The sequence below is a fragment of the Saccostrea cucullata genome, unplaced genomic scaffold, assembly GCF_032062105.1.
Source record: "Saccostrea cucullata isolate Sc308-1 unplaced genomic scaffold, CSIRO_AGI_Scuc_v1 ctg4126, whole genome shotgun sequence".
In the NCBI taxonomy this organism is placed as follows: domain Eukaryota; kingdom Metazoa; phylum Mollusca; class Bivalvia; order Ostreida; family Ostreidae; genus Saccostrea; species Saccostrea cuccullata.
The window spans coordinates 15,048-38,185 of NW_026931983.1; the positions used below are offsets into that span (position 1 = coordinate 15,048).

At 33.7% G+C, this 23,138-nt stretch overlaps 2 protein-coding genes across 3 annotated transcripts; one reads left to right on the forward strand and one right to left on the reverse strand.

Annotated features, from left to right (window-relative positions):
- Positions 1-459: 459 nt before the first annotated feature.
- LOC134234189 (cysteine and histidine-rich domain-containing protein 1-like) lies at positions 460-12,994 on the reverse strand. 2 transcript variants are annotated; one of them, XM_062716243.1, is made up of 9 exons: positions 12,883-12,994; positions 7,240-7,346; positions 5,793-5,867; positions 4,757-4,916; positions 3,039-3,100; positions 2,776-2,846; positions 2,412-2,514; positions 1,743-1,931; positions 460-1,292 (listed from the first exon to the last, which is right to left on the reverse strand). In XM_062716243.1, exons 1-9 carry the CDS (start codon positions 12,950-12,952, stop codon positions 1,170-1,172), a joined length of 960 nt encoding a protein of 319 aa, XP_062572227.1. In that variant the 5' UTR covers positions 12,953-12,994; the 3' UTR covers positions 460-1,169. The 2 variants fall into 2 exon arrangements, with proteins under 2 accessions (XP_062572227.1, XP_062572228.1); XM_062716244.1 differs by having other exon boundaries at positions 1,743-1,921; positions 2,402-2,514; positions 12,883-12,975.
- A 2,060-nt stretch (positions 12,995-15,054) lies between these two features.
- On the forward strand, positions 15,055-21,436 carry LOC134234190 (betaine--homocysteine S-methyltransferase 1-like). Its single transcript, XM_062716245.1, has 7 exons — positions 15,055-15,130; positions 18,680-18,870; positions 19,004-19,198; positions 19,624-19,735; positions 20,530-20,708; positions 20,951-21,032; positions 21,115-21,436. Exons 1-7 carry the CDS (start codon positions 15,118-15,120, stop codon positions 21,396-21,398), a joined length of 1,056 nt encoding a protein of 351 aa, XP_062572229.1. The 5' UTR covers positions 15,055-15,117; the 3' UTR covers positions 21,399-21,436.
- The last annotated feature ends 1,702 nt before the right edge of the window (positions 21,437-23,138 follow it).

Sequence of the window (23,138 nt, forward strand, 5' to 3'; positions counted from 1 at the left end):
GGTCCCGTGTCACGGTAGGCGTTGGCACGATAAAGAACCCTCAGTGCTCAATCGCCCCATGCAAGTATACATGTAGGTCTAAATCTGAAGCCCTTCACCGGCATACGGTGACGTCTCCATATGAGTGAAAAATTCTCGAGCGGGACGTTAAACAACAATCAATCAATCAATCAATCATAGCATATTGAATAAGATAGGAAATGTTTTCATTGAAAATACTGTGAAATCACTAATTTTCGTTGGGGTTAATATTCGTTGTTTTCGAGGCATGAACAGAAACAAAAATTTATGACCACCATGTAATTTATTTTTTATTGCATTACTATTATACACTCTCAAACCACGAAATCACGTCCCCTTAAATAAAAAGTATTTTCCTCAAACCTTGAAAATTTGACCCCACAAAAATATGATTTTACAGTACACATTGAAAATCAAAATTAAAGAAGAGAAGACAAATGCTCTCCTTTCTTTTATTCACAACATGGAAAACATGCATAATGTATCAAACCATACTTGTACAATATACATACGATATAGTGAGTTACTTGGATGTAAAGAGAATTCAGCAAATTTCACATTGCTTATTAAAGACATTGAAATATTTGCTTTTTTTTAATTTGAAGGTTTTTCTCTGTAATAATCATTTCAATAACTGTATTAACTTCATGGAAACATCGGTGCTTTTCTCTTTTGACATGCGACAATGCAACTTCAGCAATATTACCCAATATACAATATATTTAGGGCATAGCGACTTTCTTATCCAACATTGTAGTGTCAAAAACGAAGACACACTGTAATATACGTAGTTAAGAAGGCCAACCTTCTCAAGGTAATGAGTTTAAGGAATTTCAAATGTCATGTTATCTTTTGTACCTTGGAATCCATAACATCTAGACCATGTACACTTCTGTAGGGATTATGCAATGCTTCATGGCATTATCAAATATACAAGATATACCCTTTGATTCAGCATGTGAGCAATAGTTGCAAAAAAAGAGAGGAAATAACCCTAGTTTGATCATATTAGAAATAAATAATCCTGGCATTATAATAGAGCACTGTTTTAATTTTTAGGATATAGATGCTCCTTTATCACAATATCTGTTGTTTATTGCTTGTCTCCTAGCTGTTAACTGTTTAATTTGATCTCAACTTTGAGATTCTTAGTTCTCTGGAGTTTTATCTGGGAAATCCAGAGTTGGCCAACTGAATGCTTCTGCCTTCTTTAAATTGATTTCTACTTTTGTTCCCATCATTTTCACTGTGCTTTTTTCTGGTATTATTTCCTAGAAAAGAACAAAAATTCCTTACCCAAAATTTCTACCATCATTCTTCAAACAATATTAAACTTTACAGACTTAACAGATTGGAAATTCAAAATTGAAAAAGAAATAAACATGGCTGGTCTAAAAACTTAAACATCAGATATAACTCCTACCAAAATATAAGAAATTTGCATTTCTAGTTCACAATACACATGTACATGTATTTATGGCAATTAAAGAAAATATCACAGAAATGAGAAGACTATAAAACTTATGTATTTATGGCAATTAAAGAAAATATCACAGAAACGAGAAGACTATATAAAACTTATGTATTTATGGCAATTAAAGAAAATATCACAGAAATGAGAAGACTATAAAACTTTCTGTCAGACCCTTTTGAATTTCTATAAATTAAAAATATTCAGTTCTACACATGTAAGTTCCACCTCATAATAAAATAATGCATACTTCTCTCAGTATTATATCTTTTTCAAAGAGACTCTTTCCTCCCTCAAATATGATTTTGATGACACAGCGCACCCTATTGACAGTTATTGAACATTTCTCAGGAACAGCAGCTTTGGCAAAGACAGACAGAGAGACGATGGATGGAGTCTGATGCCAATCAAACCGACAGGACTTCTTCTCTCCTTCTACCTACAGAAGATAAAAAATACAATAGGGATAATAAGAATACTTGTATGTGCCTACAAATGCAAGATTTTTTTCTGACCCAAATCATTATGCCTCTTTAATACTGTAAACCAACTTTTATTTGTGTGTGAGAAATTATCACAAGAGCCTACTTATTGCAAACATTTCTTCCCCCAAACCATACTTAAAGTCTCTGAGTCTATTAATAACAGATCCAAAAAGACTTGAACATAAAAATTAGTCATCGCAAACTAGTTTACCCCCAGTTAATCCTGAAATAAAAATATGGCGAACAAAAGTTAGTTTACAGTATGTAAGTTGCCAATGAATATAAAGGAAATATATTGTTTAAAAACAATTATTTTATTCATTTCAAATTAATAAAATAAATCTACTCCATTTCTAATATATTCATTGCATTTACAATTTCTTAATTAAAGGAAGATAATTTATCAAAAAATTATTATGCAAACTTTGTCTTGCCTCTGGTTTGATCCATAAATGTGTTCCCGTTTCACAGCCTTCCTGAGCTAAAAACTGGTCAAATTCTGATGTCTTTCTGTTGCAGCAAGACCAAAATTTCATGCTGGAGGATAAAATTGATATAATGCAGCAATACATTTAATCTTGATTTTTAAATAATATCATTGCAGGAATATATTTCAATGAAATAAAATATAAAACAAGGATGATTCAAATTCAGATACTGTGTGCATGAATTGATGCCCCTAATTATTTCAATAAATTGAATCTTTCATTTATATGAATAACCTCAATTTTAATTCTCATCAAGCTACAAGTGATTAAATTTTTAAGATTGTCAGATAAGACCTATGGAGTTACCTACCCCTCATGAAACACTGGAAAACCTGGATGATATAAACATCTCTCTGTATTACTATTTTCTCCTTCATAACACTGAAAAATAAAACAATATATATTTTCTGTTATAAACATCTTATTTTTAATGATTATGAAAATTCCACAAAAATTACTTATTAACATGAATAGGAGCTTTTGTTTCAAAAAAATATACATCCATGTAATTTTGTAAGTACATATGTATATATAAATGATATCTACTTTTATATCGTTTATTTGCCTACTTACTGCCTTGCATCCATTGTTTTTACATGATGTGCCAACTTTCACTTCTGTTGAGTCAGTTTTATCTAAATTTTTGTGTTTTAGATTTATATTACATGTATGATAATTCTTGGTAAAACTATACAATAAATATCCATTTTAAACAAGAGGCCCAGGGGCCACAGCGCTCACCTGAGCACATCGGCTAAGAAAAAGCAAATATCAGATTAGAAATGAAAGTTTACGGTGTTTGGAGGGGGGCTTAAATCTTAACCTCTTAGGGGTCATGATTTGAACAAACTAGAATCTACACTACCTGAGGATTATTTCATATAAATATCACTATTCATGGCTTTGAAGTACTTGAGAAGGAGATTTTAAAAGATTTCCCTATAGATTCTTATGAAAAACTTTGATCGGCCAATATGGTCCCATCCTACCCCCGGGGTCATGATTTGAACAAACTTGAATCTACAATACCTGAGATGATTCCACATAAGTTTTATCTTTCCTGGCCCAGTGGTTCTTGAGAAGAAGATTTTTAAAGATTTTTCCTATATATTAATATGTAAAACTTTATTCGGTCATTTTGGCCCCACCCTACCCCCGGGGGTCATGATTTACAAAAATTCAATATATACTAACTGGATATGATTTTACACAAGTTTTATCTTTCCTGTCTCAATGGTTCTTGAGATGAAGATTTTAAAAGACTTTTCCTATATATTCCTATGTAAAACTTTGATCGGCCATTTTGGCACACCCTACCCCCGGGGGTCATGATTTTAAAAAAAATTGAATCTATACTACCTGAGGATGATTTCACATGAGTTTCATCTTTCCTGTCTCAATGGTTCTTGAGATGAAGATTTTTAAAGATTTTTCCTATATATTCCTATGTAAAACTTTGATCGGCCATTTTGGCCCCACCCTACCCCCCCCGGGGTCATGATTTGAACAAACTTGAATCTTCACTACCTGAGGATGATTTCACATGAGTTTTATCTTTCCTGTCTTAATGGTTCTTGAGCAGAAGATTTTTTAAAAAAATTTCTATTTTTTCCTATGTAAAACTTTGATCAGCCATTTTGGCCCCACCCTACCCCCGGGGGTCATGATTTGAACAAACTTGAATCTACACTACCTGAGGATGATTCCACATGAGTTTCATCTTTCCTGGTCCAGTGGTTCTTGAGAAGAAGATTTTTTAAAAATGCCATTAATTTTTTCACTAATTCATAATTATCTCCCCTTGGAAAAGGGCTTGGTCCTTCATTTGAACAAATTTGAATCCCCCCTAAGGATACTTTGTGACAAGTTTGGTTGAAATTGGCCCAGTGGTTCTTGAGAAGAAGATGAAAATGTGAAAAGTTTACGACGACAACAATGACGACAGACAACGGACAAATTTTGATCAGAAAAGCTCACTTGAGCCTTCGGCTCAGGTGAGCTAATAAAAATATTTTCCCTTCAGTTTATAGAATCAATATCCTTTAAAAAAGTTTTCCCTTTATTTTAAAAATGATGGTTCGAGATCCATTGTAGTAAGTTGAGGTTTATCAACAAAATCTCTGTGAACTCAATAACTACCCTGGGTATTACTTTTTGAAATTACTATTTCTAAGTGACATTTATATCATCTTAATTGGTCCATTTAGCAAGGAACCACTTCTAAGGAAAGTAAATATTTAATTTTCCCTTGATCTTTTACATCAGTAATCTGTAGAAATTGATCCTATTACCTTCCGTTGTTTGTTGATTGACATTTTCCATGTGTTTTTCCAGGGCCTGTTTAAGGGAGGATGTGACATTTACACTGAGGGGGACCAGAGGTTCATCTGAGGAGGGTCTAGCTGAGGGGTCCCTGGGCTTCTTAGGCTCCGGCATCTTAACTTCAATGACCTTACAAAATCCAACACACACAATCACAGTCTTCACAACAATTCTTTTTCAGCACATGCCCTTCGGGCATGTATACTGATCATTTTAACCCAGCCCATCGAAATTCATATATGCCCTACTCAAAATTCATTCATATAACAAATATGAAAATAAGGTTTTTTATATAACTATAAGGAAAGCGTTTCTGGTTTTAAATTCTCTCGATCTTAAGTCTGAAATTGTTTTCAGAGTTTTAAATCAACCATGGCCTGCCCGTCTGCCATTTTCGTATGCATTTTTGTTCACAACTTTTGACTTGCATGCTGGTCGTTTGTTGGCTGAATTTCAGAAATAGGGTCATGACAGCAGGTCCACTGCACATGGAATCAATAAACATATCGTAATTTAGCAAGAAACTTCGAGAAAACAAATAGGTTAAATTAAACACTTTAATGATTACGATTGACAATCATTTGACAGGTCGTACCGAGAATGTAACGTAAGACGAATGTAGACTGGCAATTCATCTTAAGACATTACAAAGCAAGTTTACGTGAATAACTGGGGTATGACAGAAATGGAAAGTAAACATCGTGAATCAAAAGAAAATTCACACATGTTCTTCGGGCATGTAATTTGAGAATTTTCACATGCCCACTGGCAAATTTACCAGGTCCCGGGCACCCAGGTTATTTTGAAGACTGCAATCAATGACTTTACATATACATACATTTAAATAGTGAAGTTTTGAAGATGGAATTTTAGCAATAATGAAAAGAACTCACTAAAATATTTACTTGGTTTGTTTGAACTCTTCACACAATAAAAGTTATATTTGTGTAACATTTGTTAAATTTTTTTCAGGGAAAAAAATATGCATTATAAGGTAATACCAACCTCATCTTTGTTGTTTTTCTCCTCTTTGACTGGTTCTGGAGGTTTAACATTACTGTGTTTTCCTTTTGAGCAACCCTGTGAAATTAAATAAAACAAGAGGCCCATGGGCCACATCGCTCACCTGAGAAGCTTTGACCATTCTGTTCTTTACCAGATTTCCCCCTTGTTATACATAATGCATCCCCACCCTACCCCACTGATCATAATTTAGACATTTTGAAATTTACACTACCCCATGATCCTTCCATGGGCACATATGTTTCAGCTTTTTTGGCCCAGTGGTTCCTGAGAAGAAGATTTTCAAAGATTTTTCCTATATATTTCTATGTAAAACTTTGATTCCCCATTGTGGCCCGCCCTTCCCCCGGGGGTCATGATGTGAACAATTTAGAATCTACATTATACCAGGATGCTTCCACATAAGTTTCAGCTTTTCTGGCCCAGTGGTTCTTGAGAAGAAGATTTTCAAAGATTTTTCCTATATATTTCTATATAAAACTTTGATTCCCAATTGTGGCCCCGTCCTTCCCCCGGGGGTCATGATGTGAACAAGTTAGAATCTACATTATACCAGGATGCTTCCACATAAGTTTCAGCTTTTCTGGCCCAGTGGTTCTTGAGAAGAAGATTTTCAAAGATTTTTCCTATATATTTCGATGTAAAACTTTGATTCCCCATTTTGGCCCCGTCCTTCCCCCGGGGGTCATGATGTGAACAATTTAGAATCTACACTATACCAGGATGCTTCCACATAAGTTTCAGCTTTTCTGGCCCAGTGGTTCTTGAGAAGAAGATTTTTTAATGACCCCACCCTATTTTTGTCTTTTTTGATTATCTCCCCTTGCGAGGGGATATGTCCCTTCATTTTAACAATTTAAATTCCCCTTCACCCAAGGATGCTTTGTACCAAGTTTGGTCAAAATTGGCCCTGTGGTTCTTGAGAAGAAGTCGAAAATGTGAAAAGTTTACAGACGGACAGACAGCTAGACAGACGGACAGACAGACGGACGGACAACGGACAAAATGTGATCAGAAAAGCTCACTTGAGCCTTCGGCTCAGGTGAGCTAAAAATTAAACACAACCCTAAAACACGCAAAAAAATATCAACACAGCCTCAATGAAAACAGTAAAATGGTTTCATAATCAACAAAAGTTCTACATAATTCAGAAATATTTTTGAATCTTTTTTTTTTTTAGATATTAGTACCATTATATATTTTGTACCATGCAGTATGGATTTTAATTTCTTCTTAGATAATGTATTTGTGACATTTTTTACTTTGATTGGTTTTTTTGATAAAAAATAAATTTATATATATATCTAAACTGACTGCAAATATCACACTGGATTAAGTTTATAAAATTAAGTGCGTTATAAAACTTTCGAAATGTATAATTTGTACATAACAGGCCAGTCAGGCCTAAAGTAAGCGATTAGGACTATACCGGTGTATTGAGGAATTCTGTAAAATCTGTACTGCGTTTCTTGCAACAGGACCAGCCCTTCAGTGCATCGTGGAACACAGGTTGTCCAGGGTGATAAGTACAACTATCTGTAATAATACAGTAAGAAATACTGTAGTTTCATCAATTTTCATTGCCATCATTTTTCGTGGATTTTGTAAAACAGACGTTTTCGAGGATATGTAATTTCGTAGACAAATGCATTGCCTGTACATATGAATACAAAATTTCTTAATTCAATGAACATTTAAATTTGTGGATCTGCTAACAACGAAATCCTCAAAAATTTGTGCTCAACGAAAATTGATGAACCCACAATAGCAAAAAATTATTGTGTTTCATGTACAAGATTTATAGCAAATTAAAGTTTATAACTTTGTTTTAACAGAAGCATAGGAGCAAAATTTACAACTCTAAAAGAAGGCCGCTGAATAAATTTACATGCTATAATCACTGAAATTTTAAGAAAGGATTTTCCAAGGATTTTGAAAACCCCCAGGATCTCAAATAAAAAATAGTATCGACATATATCCTGTAAATTAAAGTATTTAATTCAAATATAAATAGATTGTTCTATCATTAAAATGTTAATGTTCTATGGACCTGGTATTAAAGGGCAGTGAATCCAATGATGCAAAATAAACAAAAGCATATAATTTTGATCTAGATGTATATTGTGTACAATTCTGAATTTCAATTGAATACATTAGAACAATGAAGCACGTAGAAAATGTTGAGATATTCATGAATTATGTTAGAATATAAAATCTATGGTTACTTTCGTTTTCTGTCTTTGACAAGTGTCCTAAAAGAACATTTTGATTATTATTAGCCTGAAATTGCCCTACTCTGAATACTGTAAGTCGTTTTAATTCCGCGGTATTTAAATATTACGATTTCTTAAAAAGTACCAATCGTGATGGGTTTAATTTCACGCATCACAAACTTAATTCTAATTTCGTATACGCATTTTAACATTTTTAAAAACAAATGATAGCATTCAGGATGGGTTTAATTTCGCGGAAAAAAGACGAATCGCGACATAATGAAATTAAAACCATCGTGATTATGTGTCTTCACAGCTGGAATCATATTAAGACAAACTATAAGCTACACTCACTTCCGGTAATTGAGGTCTAAATTTTATACAGTGATTTCATTGGTTGCTGAGTCATTATCAAAATTCGCCAATATTTTGGTCACAGGCCGATAAAAAAGTATATGAAGTAAAAATTATATAAATTTTCACATCACTATTTAGAATACATTATTCTGTAGTTGGCAGAATATTAATTTTATAGGTGTGTGATATATTTAAAGAAAAAATGCATTGATAATAGCTCAAATTAGCATATTTTGTGATGTCCTACACTCCTTTCCATTGAATTAACAAGTGTTTTATGGCATATGTTGTTCATTTTCTTTTCATTTTTTTCCTTGTATGCCTTAAACTATTCATAATAAATCCTATAAAAACACTAAAATTGTCTTAAATAAGCTCATCTTGAAAATATGAAGACTAAAAGGTGTGTCCCACGAGTTTTTGTCTCTCCTGTTACGCCAATGAAAATCAAGAAAATAGAAATATTTAGAATTAACTTTTCTAGGTTCCATACTTACCATTAGCCTTGGTTTCATTTGCATTATACTAGGTTGTTAATGTAATTTTTTAAAATTTGATAAGTTTGAATAAAATGTCCAAAATATAACTACGATTTACGCAGTAGAAAAAAATGACGTCCGTACTGTTACATTGAAATAAAGCTTTAACAATGGAGTGAAACAATTTTAACTTCTTTTACAAAATAACTTAAACATTTTGTTTCAAACCTGCTGCATCATCAGCTTGTATGGTAAGCAATAAGGAAAATAAATGACCAAATATAGAGCAATTGTCTACCCTGTTATATGTCCATCCTGTTACGTGTTAATTTGTAACAGTAAAGACAATTTTTGTAACAGGAAAGACTAATATTAAATAAAATGTGGATTTTAGACCTATCTCATCATTAACCAAGATATTTATTGCATGATTTTTATTAGAATTAAAGTAAGTAACACAAATACACCTTGAGTAAGGATTCATTGTTTCTAATTGTTAGTTGAAACATAAAAAGTGATTTTGTAACAGGAAAGACATAACATATTGTAACAGTACGGACAAATTTTGCTTAAATCAGAAAAAAATGTGGACTTTTATTAATTTGTCAGATTTAATATTATTTTCATTTTATTATTTTGTATTATTTTATTTTTTATTCTTTTTTCAACTATGAAAAGATAATTTTTGATATTAAAGGAATTCTAAATATGATTCTGTAACAGGAAAGACGGGTATTGCTATAAGATAAACAATTTTTGAGAACTTTTTTCTTATAAGCACAGTATAATTGTTGAATAGTCTTTGATGGAAAAAAATTCATATTAAAAATCATTCTTTAGCCCCTTTACCCATAATATAAATTCAATATATGATTTCTTATTTATTAATTCAGTGTAACAGGAAGGACACAATAAATTATGTTTCTCAGCTATAGGCAGTATATATTTTTCCATCTCTAAAAAAAAAAGTTTCACCCAGCTTAAGGGATTTGTTACTGCCCTGTTTAGGTTGGAATTTAGGCCCAATTCCTGCGGGTCATTCTTCTCGTGAGGTTAAACCCAGGGTTGTGAAACCCAAACCATGGTATAATTTACAATACACCACAAAACAGTCAAAATTGTATGGTTTATCTATTATTTACTGATTTATATGGCTTTGCTACATGTAATGAGAAGATTTTTAAAGATTTTTCATAATTATTTGTACCCCCAATATAACTCTTAATCAACCAATAGATGCCAAATCCTACACCAGTGATCATGATTTGAACAAATTAGAATACACTAAGTATAAATGCCTTTATTTAGATTTGACTGATTGATTGATTATATACTGTTTAACGTCCCTATCAAGGGTTTGCTGTTCCTGAAAAGAGATTTGTTGATATGTGTCCCAACTTACGCCAGTAATATTTTGATCATTCATAATGCCATACCCTACCCTAAGGGTTCATGATTTAAACAAAATTTAATCTACACTATGTCATGAGCTTTATATTTAAATTTTATCTTTTCTGGTCTTTTTTAAATGACCTGTCAAAGAATTTCATTCTTTCTTAATTATCTATTGGAAAAGGGTGTGACCCTTCATTTGAACAATTTAAATTTCCTTTTCATAAGATATTCTGTGCTAAATATAGTTAAAATGACCAAGATAAAAAAAATGTGAGAAGTTTAAGAAAACAATAACAATTAAGTTAACACCAACAAACAAAACACAAATCTCAATCAAAAAAGCTCATCTGAGCATATGGCTCAAATAAGCTATACTAAACATCATGAGTGTTTCTTTTTTTTTTCTTTTTGTTTGTTTGTTTGTTTTTGTTTTGTTTTGTTGAAAATTGCCATGTGATATAATTTCCCAGTCAGTGATGAAATGAAATTAAATTCCCAATTTTAATGACCTAGCTGGGACCCATTTCCAAATTGCAGTGGAAAATTCTCAAGTTAATAAAAAAACTTGCCAGAAACATACACTTTTTTGAACTACCAGGTAATATTTTATATTTCTATATTTAGAAAAACAGTGAAAAAAGAAAGTTTTCTTCTAAAGAAAGGTAAAAGAAAATTATACAGGCAAAAGGAGGATGGCTCTCCAAATCCATGTTTTTCTTTTAAATGGACGTTAAATATTTTTTTCAGACTCTAGTGTCTTTCAGTGTCCTTCCTTTACGTTGTACACGCCAATATTTGCGTAGGCAAGCAATTTTCTTAATGTAAATCCCATTTTGTTTTACATTTTACTTGTAAGTCAGCAATTATTCTATGTTATATCTAATTAACATGTAACATTGTTTTGTACTATTACAATACTGTGTATTTTGAAAAAGTCTCTCCTGTAACAGTCAGACATATTCATTATTTTTATACTCTATTTGTTCCTATCTTAACTTTAACGTAAAGTTTAATCATTATTTGGGAACACCAGCGTAAATTTTCAGGATTAATTAAATTATGTGTTTAACAAAATGAAGAATTTGATGTAGATACACAGAAATTACTCTCCTGTTGCATGTTCTGTTCTTTCCTGTTACACTTTTTAACTGAGAGACCAAAAAACCTTTCAAAGTCATATTTTTCTGGAATTGCTTTAGTTACTCTATATCTTTATAATATATTAACAGATTTCACACTGAAACTGATTAAATATTTACTTTCCAATCATTTCTAAGCTAGAATTTAGGATTCTGTTACAGGAGAGACATGTCTATTGCAAAGTACTGTCTTTCCTGTTACGGGCCCGTCTTTCCTGTTACATGCACTTTAATTATGAAAATATGTGGTTTATATGTGATTGTAACAAGATTGGATCTACATGCATGCATATAATGCCATTTCTTATCAAATGTGTGAATGTTGTTTTTTATACTAACTTTTACGACTGTAAAATGGTGAAAATATTGACCAAAATGATGTTCAGATTTGAAAATTGTCTCTAAAATCATTGAAAAAATTATTTTGCTCCTGTTTCATTGAAAAATTATAACTGATTCTTTATTTGTCATGCTTTCACAAACTGGGCTTAACTAATTTTATAATTATTTTTCCACCTCTTAATAGTAAAACTTGCATTATTGTGTCTGTAACAGGAAGGACAAAATTTTAGGTGAACCAGTATTTTGATTTCTTCTTACTCTGAAATCAAATAATTTCCAGGTGGGAGTTTAGTGTTTTTGTGTTCTTCAGATATGTGTTTTATAGTAACGATTAAAAAAATTTAATTCTAAATGCAAAAATTTGTTGATTTTTTCCAATATTTTTTTCTGCGGTTTTTGATAATGACTCTGCTAAGTTAAGCAATGCAAAAGTGAAAGTAAAGTTATGGCATTGACAAAATCGCAACAGGAGATTCTGGATAAGGCTAAAGTATAATTAGTACCTAAAAAATATATTATCTATAAAAATGTTACCAATTATTTTTCACTTGCAGAATATTTTAATTTCATAAAAAATATTTTGTCCGTAACCGCCAAACAGGAAGTGAATGTAGCTTATAGTTTGTCTTAGTATGATTCCAGCTGATTATCGATGAATAAATAAGCATTTTACAACAAAAGATCTTTATAGGAGACGTCAGCAATATAGAAAAATATCTCTTGGAGCGAACTATGTCAAGATAATGTAGGTATACAATTGATTTATTAGTAAATACGAGCTTGAAGTGGGGGTGCCCGAAAATGAGTTAGACCGTACCTTGTGGTAAATATAGGTAGGGGGTACCCCGTATACGAAACAAGTGCCTGTGCTTGTCTTACTAGATTATTCTAACTAGTTCCTATGGTTTTGTAGTTTTGTTTTCACGTTTCCATGACATTTACAAGATTAACTTAAAACTAGATTATTTTCTAAATTAATACTAACAGATGACCTTATGGTCCTCTACAAAAAGTTAACTAATGTTATAAAAATCTCAAAACTGAAAAGTACGCAAACCATCCCCACTGTATCTAATGTTTTGACTCCACCGACAAAGCATGATTCACAAACAACGATTTGTAAAAAACGGTTTACTGATTAGCCTACCGTCTTCGTTGCTAGTTGGATCAAACTTTTGACCACACCCTTTGTTGTAGCAGTGGATAAGCTCAGTCATTTTGAAAACTTAACGATAACTCAAATAATTTTTCTCCTCAATTCTGGAAATTTCTTCTTGCCGATAAAACCAGTATCGGAAATAACATCAAGACAATAAAAGCGAGAATTGGTAACGAACGTGAAAATATATCCGGATTAAATAATTCCTTGAAATTAATTAAAAAATCAAAGATATTCAGAAAATGAAACACAACATTTGAGAATATTTTAAAAACATACGAATGAAATTTTAAAGAATATACATGAATGGCCCTTTCTTGGTGTGTTTTAGGAATATTCTATATTTATAATACTGTTAACTAGTACATTAATAATGTCATCATCATTTATACTGATTAAAAAAGGTGACTTCAAGAACCTGATGCTTGTGATGTGGACCCCCCCCCCCCCCCTATTCTCCACCACCACTGCACCACCACCACCCAAAATAAAAAAAAGTAACTTTTTTATTTTGAAAATTTTGAAGACAGATAAGGATAACTTATCAAAAAAATATTAATTCTTTGCAAAAGTGTGTCAGTCAAACATAAGATGGTTGCTAGCTTGCTACGGTCCCCAACCGGTAAATAAAAATATAATGATAAAGGGTTATATATACAATCTATATCTCAACTAACCCCCCACCCCACCCACCCCAATGCGTCATATTAGAATGTAAATATATTATGCTAAAATTGACGTTCTAATAAGCTTTCTTGTTGTTCTAAAACTAAAGTTACTGTAGTTCTTTGTTTAAAATCTGAAAATCCACACAAACTTTCGCGTATTACTGGTCAAGATCGGAAAAACAGATGTTGTCAAAATTAATAGACAATGCATAGTGTGAACGATAGCCAAACACTTTGTATGAAAAAACGCCAGTCAACCTGTGACTTATTAATATTGATAGACTGTATTTGTTGACAATGTCGATCATTAAAATTGAATCGACTATAGAATTTAAACGAGGCTGTTGATTTCCTTCTCTCATCAACTTGTTTGTCAATAGGCTGACTCGATTTAAAAATTGTTCCTACGGTAGCTCTTGCTTATCAACTCACCTCCTGGAGGACATAAACACAATGCGCAAGTGATAATGGCGCTTTACTTAGTACAAAAAAATGGTCTAGTAAAAGAATTTGAATACTGTGATAACTCTATTAAGTAATGGGTGGGGTACTGAATTTTTAACACTAAAGTTTCACTGGTGTTTAAATATATGCTTGTTTATAATGTGTAACAGTTATTTGAACTTTTTAACAAGTTATACGTTATTTTATCAAGTTTTACAACTAATTGATAATGTCTATAGATTGATAATTCTGTTTATTTAACATCGGCTTCGGAAGCAAATTGAAAAAGGGGGTGGGGGGGGGGGATAATTGGAAGACAGAAAATAATCAAACCTGGAAAAAAAAAACTTGACAAGCAAAAATAAAAAAGGATATTCGTTCAAATTCCAAATCGAACATCCTATTTCCCGGATGAGAGGGGTTATTATTAATTATTATAAAATATATCAATTTTTTTCTTTATGAGCCCAACACATTGGCGTCGGAAGCAAATTGAAAGTGGGGGGGGGGGGGGGGCTAAGTGTAAAAAGAAATTTCTTGAAATTTCTTGTACCTTCAAAAAAACCCAACAAGCAAAAAAAAAAAAGGAAATGTCTATTTCCCAAACACAAAAATCCTATTTCGTAGGGGGGGGGGGGGGGGGGGGGGGGGGTTCGAACTCCAGTACCAAAATTTTCTTCCAACACCACCACTTTCCCCATTGTTAACCTATACTAAGACGTATCTGTGGAAAGTGGGGGGGGGGGGGGGGCTAAAACCTACGAAGATATGTTCAATGTCTATACTACGTATATATTTGGAAAAAAAGTGGGGGGGCTAAGCCCCCCCCGATTCCGACGCCTATGCAACAAAAAGTGATCAGTGGAGATACTTGGTGATTCCCACATGATGTCCTGGCAGCAGGTTGCGGAGCTTTCTTCAATACTTGTGCAATATCCGGACCACAATCTCTATCCAGAGTTATCGCTCCTACTCACTTGTGGGTTGTACATTTACAATACATGTATGTGCACAAGATCTGGTAATAATATTTTGATTTAAGGTGTTTGCACGCACAAATGCCTATATAACAATTCGAGAAAGTACATGTCTAGGTGATATAACGGACGATATGTCGAAACGCGGTATGTCTTACTTTTTTATTATGTTCCCCAAACGAAGTTGGGGAACATATTGTTTTTACTCTGTTTCTTATTATGTTCCCCAAACGAAGTTGGGGAACATATTGTTTTTACTCTGTTTCTTATTATTATTATTTTTCTTCTTCTTCTTCCTGGGTACTTTTTTGTCCGGGAGTGATCTTGTAAACTGTTCGTCCGATGTAGGTAAAACCTTTTTAGGGTCAGTAGACATGTTATGTAGATTTGCGGAATCAAGGTCATTTTGCGCGCACGTGCTTGCAAGAGCGTGCACGTGCAACAAGTGAAATGACCAGTATAATGGATATTGCAGTAACTTTTCTATTTTTTGATGAAATTTTTTGAAACTCATAATGTAAGGATACATTAGAAGTATAGACAAGATAGCATGGTCAAAATAGCAAGATCTCACGCGCATGCACGTGCGCTTCGCTCTGATTGGCTGAAACTAAAGTCTCAATATCTTTCTTGTTTCTTGTCATAATCCTTTGAAATTTTGAACATAGTCCTACATTATGAATATCTACAGCATGATATAAAAGAATTTTCATGAAAACATGCGCATGTGCGCGTGCTGTAATCTGATTGGCTGAAACTTTAAATGGCTATATATCCTTTGTTTTTTGACAAAATTCTTTGAAATTTAAAATATAGTCATGCATTAGGATAACCTACAATATGGTATAGAAAAATATTCATGAAATCACACGTATGCACGTGTGCTGCAAGCTGATTGGCTGAAACTTCAAATGGCTATAACTCTCTTGTTTTTCAACCAAACCGGATGGGATTTAAAACAGAGATAGATGTAAAGGACTCCTACAAGAAGGTATGGTCATCATGCACGTGCACGCACATGCGTGCATTTAGAACGAGTATATTAAAAATACACTTGAATGAGTGATTTTTATTTCTTTTGGACTGAATGCTTTAATATATAGTATATTAAAATATATAGATAGTGTAGACAAGATGATATGGTCATAACGCACATGCATTCACGTACATGCGCTTGGGTGCAATGCTAAAATATGAATGTAATTGGTATCCTTTTGGGAAAACGTTGTTAAAGTCAAAAATGCACAGAGTTTGTCTTATTTAATGAAGCTTACAGGGAATATGGCACCAAAAGGGAGTTGGGGAGCGTTTGGGGAACATCTGTAACGGTTCCCGTTACAATTAGCACTAGTTATTATTATTCTTATTATTTTTCTTCCTGGGAAAATCTTGTCCGCGAGTGATCTTGTAAACTACACATCCGACTTATGTGAAACCTTTTTAGGGTAAGTAGGCATGTTATGTAGATTTGCGGAATCAAGGTCATTTTGCGCGCACGTGCAAAACTTGAAATGACCAATTTATAATGGATATAACCGTAACTTTTCTATTTTGTGATGAAATGTTTTGAAACTCATAATGTAAGGATATATGAGTAGTATGCACAAGATGACATGGTCAAAATAGCAAGATTGCACGCGCATGCACGTGCGCTTCGCTCTGATTGGCTGAAACTAAAGTCTCAATATCTTTCTTGTTTTTTGATAAAATCATTTGAAATTTTGAACATAGTCATACATTAGGGAGATCTACAGCCTGTTATATAAGAATTGTCATGAAAGCATGTGCATGCACGTGTGCTTGCAAGAGCTCGCACGTGCAACACGAGGAATGACTAATATAATTGATACAGACGTAACTATTTAAATTATTGATGAAATGCTTTAAAACTCATATTATAAGTATATATTAGAAGCATAGACAAGATGACATGGTCAAAAAAGCAAGATCTTACGCGCATGCACGTGCGCTTCGCTCTGATTGGCTAAAACTAAAGTCTCAATATCTTTCTTGTTTTTTTACGAAATCCTTTGAAATTTTAAACATAGGCATGTATTAGGATATCCTACAAAAAGATATATAGCAATATCATGAAAACGCGTGCATGCACGTGCGCTGCAATCTGATTGGCTTATGCTTTAAATAGCTATAACTCCCTTGGTTTTCAACCAAACAGGATGGGATTTGAAACATAGATAGATATTATAGACTTCTACAAGATGGTATGGTCACCATGCACATGCATACACGTGCATGTACGTGGACTGCAATCTGATTGGCTGAAACTTTAAACAGCTATATCTTCCTTGGTTTTCAACCAAACGGGGTGGGATTTAAAACATAGATAGATGTAATGGACTTTTACAACAAGGTATGGTCATCATGCTCATGTATGTACGTGCTTGCACGTGAAATGAGTAAAATCAAGAATACAGTTTAATAAGCGTATTTTTTTAATACTTTTGAATTAATTAGTTTAATATTTAGTATATTAAAATATAAAGATTGTTTAGACAAGATGATATGGTCATTAAGCACATGCATTCACATGCGCACCCGTGCAATGCTAGAATTTCAATGAACTTGGTAATTTCTGGGCAAATGTTGTTAAAGCCTCAAATGCATACAGTTTGTCTTATTTAATGGAGCTTACAGGGAATGTGGCACCAAAAGGAAGTTGGGGAGCGTTTGGGGAACATCTGTAACGGTTTCCGTTACAATTAGCACTAGTTATTTATTGTTGTAGTTAGTCATAAATGTAAAAAAAATTTAAAGTACCAAAAGTTCGCAAAGTCGGTGAAGTACATTGCAATTATAGCGTATCATAAATCTTGAAGTTCTTGCATTTCACCAAATAATGCTTTCATGCACTAAAAAAATGTAACATATAGTTTGTGTGTAGGTAAATTTTGTAATTTGTAAGATGTTCAAATTTTAAGTGAATTTTCTAGGTTATCAAAAGATAAAAAACAACCCACAGACCCCAAATCTAAAAGCACATAAAGTCCTATCTATCACGAATTTGAATTGATATTAAAAACACACTTTAACTAGGAAGAAAATAAACTTATCAAAGCATTTATCTAAGTAGGTCAATAATCAGACACCGTGAGACACACTGCCTCTAAAATCGTCCCCATCTATACAAACTATAGTAAACATTTTTTAATGTAGATTTTGCTTAATCAACCTTCCATTGATAATGAAAAGTTACCTTCAATTAGTACATTGTACTAATGAGTCTGTCGGTATACCGGTCAGAGAATTTTTTAAGAGGACTAAAGAAGGTTTAAGGTATTTAATGCTATCATTACTTTTTATTTAAATAAACAAAGTAGGTGGGCGTACAACTCTAAGGTGTGCAAAATGTTAATAAGATGCAACAAAATTCGAATTTGGTTAAATAATAGAATTAATGTATTCCTTATGTAAATCTCAGAAAGATTTGTAATAGTTGTTCATGATATATAACTACTAACAGTACTCCAGCATGCTAGAGGTTCACGCCGAAATACTTTTGACTCTGCGCCGTGTAACCGAGGTATATTAAGGAGCGTAGGGACGTTAACCGAGGCTTTTACTTGTAGGAGTATCCAATACTTTTATTCAACCCAAAGTAATGTATCACTTAGAATATAGTATAGATAACAGACAAAGATTAGTACACGGCACTCTTTTAGAATTCTTGCATTTCAGGATTGGTAGAAAGGTTAAAAAATGGCGAAAATGTATTGATAGCAAATGGATATATGTGGGAGTTTGCTCGTCGCGGATACCTGACACTTGGTGGTTACGTTCCGGAAGTGGTGATCGAACACCCGGAACTGGTGACACAACTGCATGAAGAGTTCGTTCACGCCGGAACTGACGTGCTACCCGCTTTCACCGTAAGCTCAATTCAAAAGACTGAAACAAAATGGAAAAATCAATTTTCAAATATTTTGGAAAAAAATGATTTATTTATTATCTCTTTACGAAAAAAGTACGTTCCAGAAAAAATAGCTGAATATTTTTTTTTAGTATTTTGGACATAGAGAAAAGATGCGTTCGATTGGCAGAGAAGCGGAAGTTGAATCCTTGAACAGACAGGCGCTCAGAATTGCCAGAAAAGTGGCGGATCAGACGGGATGTCTTGTAGCTGGCAGCGTTTGTCATACTCAAGTCTACTCGCTTAACCACCCAGAAACACACGAGAAAAGCAGAGCAATATTTAAGGTTTAGAATGTTTTCCATAATTATGTTCTTTAACAACGAAATGTCTGAGTTTTAAACTGGTCAGACTTTAACGGAGCAATTGTTTTTGCATTCATGAATCTATGCATTCGTGTAAACACGTCTACTGGAACTATATAAAGTAAAAATACAGGTTCAAAGATTTTAAGAAGTATCTCTAGCAAATCTTCCGATAAAGAATATTTAACATACAACTTGATTTATTTCCTTGAGAGTATTGCCCAAGGTCTTTCCACTTAATAGTTTTGACAATGTTTCAAAATATGCGTTATTTTTTTTAGGGGTGTGTGTGTGTAAGAATTACCAGAATTTTTATTTCTGGTATCTTTCCTTGTTTTTTCTTTAAATTAATGAGCACAATATTTCAAAATCTTCAATCAATTTAAAAATTGACCTTGAACCCTCAGGAGGTCATAGAGTGGGCGGTGGAGGAGGGGGCGGATTACATTGTGGGGGAGACGTTCTCCATCTTTGAGGAAGCTATGCTGGCTCTGGAGTGTATCAAACAGTATGGTAAAGGTAAGATTCAGATTACTGTGGTGTATCGGATTATAATGGGAAAATTAAATATGTTGAAAAGTTCTTTAATCGGACTGTGATATTAGACTGTGATGGTGGTACCTACATCGTACCATCACCGGTGCAAAAAGAAAATAAAAGGGACGAAAGACTTCATAAGTTTTACAAGTTGGATTGCAAAAAATACATTGCAATATCACGTTTAAATTATTTTTAAAAGTCGCGTTCAACATCGATTTGTTCTTTTTACTCAAGCTGAAAAGTAAATCATGTGATAATCGATAAAAACAAGTAATACGGAAGTATTTTACCTGAAAAAAAAATAACGAAAAATATTTTTTTCTGTAATTTATTTAAGGAATCGCTGTCTAGTTTGTTGGGTTTGCCTTGCCATCAACAAAAGTTGGAAGCGTTGGATAATTTGCATAAAGGGCGTAAATTATCCCACGTTTCCAACTATTGTTGATGTCCCTGTAATTCCCAACACACTAGACGGCGATTCCTTATGTTTCCATTTTATTGTGAAATAAAAATTGTAAATACGTTGTCTAATAGATTTAATTTATACGAGGCCTACTATGTCAATTTCAGTAGTCCCTGCGACAACTGACGTCAGACAAAAAGGCAGACACAGATCTAATTGCCCATAGGGCCTTCTTAGTTCCTGACCTTTCGCATCGCGAAATTTACATTCCGGTTCAATTATCAAGAAATTAAGTAAACCAACTTTCAAAGAGCTGTCAAAGAGAAAACAAAAAGCAATAGAAATATTTTAATTTAACTTTACATTAAAGGTCTTCCTGCTGTCATCACTTTGAGTGCTCATGTACCGGATCAGACGGTGGACGATGTCCCGATACCGGAAGCTTGTCGTCGCTTGGAGGAGGCGGGGGCGGTGGCGGTAGGATTGAACTGCTCCCGGGGGCCCAAAACCATGATTCCACTCATTCGGGAAATCAGAAAAGTTTGCAAGGTTTGCCACTTTGGATTGTGATACATCTCCTCCCTACCCATTTGAATACTAGTAGTTATTAATTCTATAACATAGCCTATAGCTAAGAAGAAATAGGTTTGATATCTCTAGGAAAAAATGTTCACAGCACTAAAGACTTTTTAAAATTACAAATACACACAAAATAAAATATAAAAAAATCCATAGGAAGAAAAGAAATAATTCGATTGCATTAAACTAAAGTACTTGTGCATTATTTAAAGGGCCCCATAGCTGCAATACCTGTGCCTTTCTGTTGTAAAGATGACTGTCGGACATTTTATTCCTTCAAGGATAAAGAATCAGGTAAGAATTTAGATGATACAGTAGCTATATTCATCTGATGTCAAATTAATTTTTATCCCAGAATATATTTTTTTTATTTTAGGAAAGTTTCTCTATCCAAATAACCTCGAGTGCAAAAAATGTTCCTCAGATGATATCATCGAGTTTGCAACAGCAGCTAAGGAAATTGGTGTGCAATATGTCGGTCTCTGCTGTGGAAATTGCTCAGCTTACATGCGTGATTTAGCGGAAGTATATGGTCGTAAACCGGAAGCTAGTCGATATTCATGTGACTTGTCCCTGTCATTTGTCTGGGGAGAGAAAAAGGAACTCAATAAATTAGCAGATAAGGAATTCTTGTATATGGTGCACGGAACAGAGAAATAAATGAATATTTTTCACATATTCTTATTAAATGTTTCTCTAATAAATTGCAATAGGATCTAGATCTCCTTCTCTTTACTATCGTCGCTGTAGAAGTCATGTATATGTAAGAGTTTGGAGTTTTATTTCAAAAAGGCATACTTTGTGGGCAACAATAATCGGAGGCCTGTATTGTTTTCGTATACCCCCCGCCTGAAAATTGGGAGGGTATATATAGTAATAGGGATGTCCGTCTGAACGTCCTTCTGATACGCTTTCGGGTACCCATCTCTTATCCGCAACTCCTCTCATACCGCTGAATGAAATTTGATGAAACTTTCACAGAATCTGTCTTATATATTGCCATTGAGCACCTCCTATTTTACTTTTTGATCCGACATATATTTTGTTTTTCACATCGCAAATTAAAACATGGACACTGCCATTACATTTTTTTCAAATTAAGTACAAAAATTATATTAAAAAATTGCGGGATTCAAAAGGGTCGATCAGAGGATTTAGATAGGTAAGGTTCAGTTGAATTGTTCTGTGTTTGTAATCGAGGTTATATTGTATATTTATAAACCTCGCTTGAAAAGCGGGAGGGTATATAGTAATCGGGATATCCGTCCGTTTGTCTGTCTGTCTGTCCGTCCCTCCGTCTGTTACGCTATGGGGTGCCTATCCCTTATCCACAACTCCTCCTTTACCACTGAATGAAATTTAACGAGACTTTCAGAGAAATTTTATTATATAGTGCCATTGTGCACCTTCTATTTTACTTTTTGATCCGACACATATTTTGAGTTTCCAAGAGCAAAACACTGACACTGTCATTTTTTCTTTGATATTGAAGGGTACCCATCTCTAATCCGCAACTCCTCCTATACCACTGAATTGAATCTAATAATACTTTTTTACAGATTTTGTATTTCATAATGCCATTGTGCACCTAGCTCCTATTTCACTTTTTGATCTTACACTTATTTCGGGTCTCCAAGAGCAAAACAGGGACTTTGTCATTATAATCACAGGGGAGGCGGGGGGTATCATTTAGTGAGCTCGTTGCTCACAATACCTCTAATAATTCTGCTGCTCCTGCAGCTTTGTCTTTCATCTTTCTGATGATCTTCTGCATGTCCTCTACACTTATTTTCCCCACACTGATGTCAAGTTCTGCTATGTTGTTGTTTTCGATTTCGATATCTGGTGGATGTGGTGGGTTTTCTTCTATTGAACTGATCTAAAATGTCTTTCCACGATGTCGCTGTCCTTGGAAAGGATGTTGCTATACTGGTCTTTCACAACATTTGAATTGTTGGCAAATTTGCCAGACATCAGTTTGGTGATCTTATATAGTTCTTGAATATTTCTAGTCATTGCTGCCTCCTCAGCTCTACTCAGATTGCCTTCTATACCCTTCCGCTTGTTTCGTCTTGCACTCCTTTTGACCTCTTTATCCTTTTCCTTGTAGGGCGTTGATATAGTTCCTGCTCCGAGTTGTCTTTGCAGTCTAGAATGTTTGATTTGATCTTCTTTCTATAAGAGCCCATGCATCAGATGTTAGCCACTTATCTTTCACATTTTCCATATATCCCAGTGTCTCATAATCAATTGCAGCCGAAGCAAGACAGTCCTTGATGATGTCCCACTTTTCGTCTATGTTTTTTCCTTTGTCCATCATCACTAATGCAGAAAATCTATTCCTCAGCTCCAGCTTATAAAGGCTTCCTTTATCTCAGGTTGTTTAAGTTTGTTCACTGC

Bases quoted from the DNA above. Each gene is read 5' to 3' on its own strand.
- LOC134234190 (XM_062716245.1), top strand. The intron at 18,871-19,003 runs GTAAGCTCAATT...ATTTTTTTTTAG, and splicing joins ACGTGCTACCCGCTTTCACC to TATTTTGGACATAGAGAAAA. The intron at 21,033-21,114 runs GTAAGAATTTAG...TTTTTATTTTAG, and splicing joins CTTCAAGGATAAAGAATCAG to GAAAGTTTCTCTATCCAAAT.
- LOC134234189 (XM_062716243.1), bottom strand. From the start codon at position 12,952: ATGACTGAGCTTATCCACTGCTACAACAAAGGGTGTGGTCAAAAGTTT. The intron at 7,347-12,882 runs GTAGGCTAATCA...GTATTATTACAG, and splicing joins TCCAACTAGCAACGAAGACG to ATAGTTGTACTTATCACCCT. The intron at 1,932-2,411 runs GCAAGACAAAGT...TATCTTCTGTAG, and splicing joins ATTTATGGATCAAACCAGAG to GTAGAAGGAGAGAAGAAGTC.